This window comes from Priapulus caudatus, unplaced genomic scaffold (genome assembly GCF_000485595.1).
Source record: "Priapulus caudatus unplaced genomic scaffold, Priapulus_caudatus-5.0.1 Scaffold756, whole genome shotgun sequence".
Lineage (NCBI taxonomy): Eukaryota > Metazoa > Priapulida > Priapulimorpha > Priapulimorphida > Priapulidae > Priapulus > Priapulus caudatus.
In genome coordinates this window covers 151941-156101 of record NW_014577817.1, presented here as the reverse complement: position 1 = coordinate 156101, position 4161 = coordinate 151941, and the positions used below count along the sequence as shown (strand labels likewise).

Genomic DNA, 4161 nt, shown 5'->3' with positions numbered 1-4161 from the left:
TGACACGCCGATTAGGCAATTAGGCATGTCAGAGGATTTTGGGATGTCATAAATTAGCTTCAGCATTGAGCATGCGTGTCGACGCCAGCATGCATCAGGAGAACTCTGCAATGTGGCAACGTATAGACATTCCTTAATATTATTGCATGACACTGGGGTCAGCGCAAGAAAACGAGGCTAAGTTTTTTTTAGGCAATTTCTGTAAACAATTGGCTGCTCCGGGCAGGCACGGGGGGGAGGGCCGCCCCCCGCACAGAGGGGGTACACGCACGTACCTCAGATACCGCACGTAGTACACGCAGTATACACGCACGTACACGCGGGTACACGGAGATACACGCATGTACACGCGGTACACGCACAAACCAAGTACAGCGCACGTGACACGCGGGTACACGCTCGTAACCCGCCAGATACACGCAACGTAAACGCAGATACACGCACGTAACAGTACCACCAGATACATGCACGTAGCACGCGGGACACGCATACGTTTTTTTTTTTTGCACGCCGGTACACGCACATACACGCATACACGCCGGTCACACGCACGTAAACAAAAGTAGGTGCACCCAGCTCTGCACCGTGCGAATATGAAGTGCTAAGTTGTAGAACTCTCATGCAACATAACATGCATGTTGGATGCAAAATTAAGTAAATATTTTAAAGTCTGAAAAATAAGTTCAGCTTCCCCCCCCTCTTCTCAACACCACTAGTTCTCTCTTCTTTCGCTTAACCTTGAATTCTTAATGGAGCCAGTTACTAGCCTACCAATGTATAAAATTACACCACACAAGGTACCTAAGACTGCTCTGATGTAACATACATAACTAGCCATGGAGAATGATATCAGTTTACTAGGGGCAGCCCTAAAATGACGCTGCCTAATGAGGATCAACTAACAAACTGCTGGAAACCGCACCTTGATACCATCTTGGTATAATCTATAATCGGAACAGCCTCTGCGAAACATCAGTGTTTTATGTTTATGTATTTAATTTATGTATTTTCATAGTAATACCATGAGCTAGTTATTATTATATATAACAATTTTATGAAATTATAATTTTGTGGCAGTTCAAATAAACTAGGTCAGATTATATCCAACTTAATGTCACGCACAATGGTACGACTATTGGATCTAGAAAATTGTCAGCGATATTTAGGAAACAGGCCGGGAACAATGAGTGAGAGATTATATGGCAACTTAGCAGAAAATGTGAACAATATTTTTAAATTTATTTAGCGGATATTGAAATACAATATATAGACCAGTCTTCACGAACTAAATTTCTAACACTGACTCTTCGGTCCATCCAGCCAGCAAAATTTACTGACCGATCTAAATTTTACTGACCAATATTATTTACATTTTTGACAATAAAGAAAAAACAGTAATATCATTTGTATTTACCTATAATGAACTACCTTCTATCACACTGCTATGATAACAGTAGTAATACTCTATCAAATCTATAATACACATGCTTCTACACACTGCAATGATACAAGTAGGAATATCCTATCAAGTATTCATCATATACCTTCTACACACTGCTATGAACATAAGAATACCTATACGTTTGGTTAGCCGATGAAAACAGAAGATGAAACAAAGTTTAAAAAGTGTTATCAGTCCTTGTGTTTTGAAAAAGGCAGGCGAGTGAAAAATCACACGCCTTGGCTTGCCGATTTGAAATCTGATTTGAAAAAAATTTGAAATCTAGACTTCATGAAATGCCATTTCCAGCATTTTGGGATAAAAATTAGCTCTGCATTTGTACTCTTAATTTGGACATTTTTTAGGCGATTTTTTTTTCATCTAACAAAATATCAGTTCTTGAACATATTGATGGATAACTTGAATCACACATTTAGCATGTTTAGTCAAAAAGGAACAACACTCAATTTTTCAAAGCAGACTATTAAAACTTTAATAGTATTTGCAACATCATAATCATTCACTTGTTTGCATTTTTGTCAATTTGAGGTATTTCAGTTTCATTTCAAGAAAACATACATGTTTTGCAATAAAACTTCACTAAAAACCTTAATCAGGCTTTTTAATTTTCATTGTCAGCTGCATCTTCATCATCAGTCTCGATCTGCTGTAGCAATTGAATACAGTAACAGTCATATTCATCATGTATGGCTCGCGTATGATAGGCCGGACGGTTTTGGTTTTGGTTTTGGTTTTGGGTGGGTTCGGGTGCAAAGCAGTCAACGCAGGCAGTAGGCTTTGTGAGTTACGACGGTCGAGGTGTGTGTTTACGGTTCAGTGTGTAACGGAAGAATACCAGAGTCAACGATACGTCCAGCTTTCGCCGGTGATAAATAAATGATGAGCGGATGAATTGATGTTAAAGACTGCTGTTGGTATAAGCGTTACAACTGTCGTTATAAACATGTGAACAGACTTCCGGCAATGTCCGTGATGTTTACAACCGTTTGCGTTTATCTTCGAGTTTATAAGTTGGATTAATGAAAAACAAAACACGAAGAGGTGTGCGTTTTGATAATGCTTAGATGCGCGTTTTTTCGCAGTTATGTATAAAGTGAGTAAGTAGTCTCATAAATACTTTTATAAATTATTTAAATACTGTAACTAGAGTGGCTGAAAAAAACGGGTGGACCGACGGTCCATTTAACTTGTTAAATTTACTGGACCGAGAGAGATTTTGGTGGTCTCGGACCACGGTCCACCGCCTAACGTCGAAGACTGCAAAGGCAACCATCGGTCACTCAAAAATGTGTACAAAACAGTTAGCACATGAATGCTGGGCTAGAAGCAAACAACACGACAAACGGTCGTTTCTCATTCAAAAAAAAGTCGTCAATTCGGAAAACAAACACTGGCTACATGTACTGCTACGCATTACATAGATTAGTTTTACATTAGTTTATTACACTACTGCATCATGATATGCCCATCCTCACTATAATCGCTGCAACATGCTCGTTCGATCAGCAATAGTCCCTGCTGTGGCATAAAAAATAATCAAGCTATTGATTCTCCCCTAGGTCTACGGACCCGTTTGTTTGGGACGAATCCACCTGACCAGGATCACTTGATCATGATCTACCCAAGCAAATGCTAACTCACTTCCATCGGATGACGTTTCACTGTAACCTATCACAGGATGGTTCATAACAAACAACGAGCTGTGATTGGCCGGGTCACACACGGCCCACCATATTGGATCCCCTGTGAATCCACCTCAGTAAGGTGGTCGGCAAGTAGGGTCAGCAATGTGTGATGCGCATCACTGATCGGCCCAAACATACGCACAGGATCACTGGATCCATACTCTCAGGATCATACGATCCGCGCAAAACAAATGCGCCCCGCGTTATCGTTACCTGCTCCCAGATGGCGACAGTGCTGAGGTCAAGGTAGACGTCGTGTGAGGTCATGTGTAGGTGTTCGAGTGCGCCGCGCAGCAACACAAAGCGGTACACGTAGCAGACGATCCAGCCGACGGACACGGCCAGAAACACAACCTGCGTGCAGCCGCGAACGCAACCACTGTTAATGCCAGTAACACGTAGCGCCATCTACTGATAACAATAGCAACATATAACACCTACTTTTAATGGCAGTATCACGTAGCGCCATCTACTGATAACAACAGCAACATATAACACCTTCTCCTGTTAATGACAGTAACACATAGCGCCATCTACTGGCAATACCAGCAACATATAAGACATGCCTCCCTGCCCGCTTGCCTGCCTGCCTGCCTGCCTGCCTGCCTGCCTGCCTGCCTACCCACCCACTAACCGATCCACCCACTCAACCCATACACCCAACCACCCACCCAACCAAGCCACCTACCATACCCACCTACTAACCAACTCACCTACACCTGCCTACCCACCTAACCACGCACCCACCCACCTGCCTACCCACCTACCCACCTAACCACGCACCCACCCACCTGCCTACCCACCTAACCACGCACCCACCCACCCACCTACCCACCTACCCACCCACCTGCCTACCCACCTAACCACGCACCCACCCACCTGCCTACCCCACATACACACCTAACCACGCACCCACCACCCACCTAACCACACATTAACCACGCAAACCTAAACAACCAACCAACCACCTACCCACCTAACCACGCACCCACCCACCTGCCTACCCCACATACA

At 43.5% G+C, this 4161-nt stretch overlaps 1 protein-coding gene across 1 annotated transcript in view; it reads right to left on the bottom strand.

The window, feature by feature from the left end:
- Nucleotides 1-3555, bottom strand: part of LOC106813334 — a 6034-nt gene extending 2479 nt beyond the window's left edge. Inside the window, exon 1 of the mRNA XM_014817457.1 lies at nt 3361-3555. Coding sequence (XP_014672943.1) covers nt 3361-3555 — 195 coding nt within the window. The remainder of the gene's footprint in view (nt 1-3360) is intronic.
- Nucleotides 3556-4161: the final 606 nt, after the last annotated feature.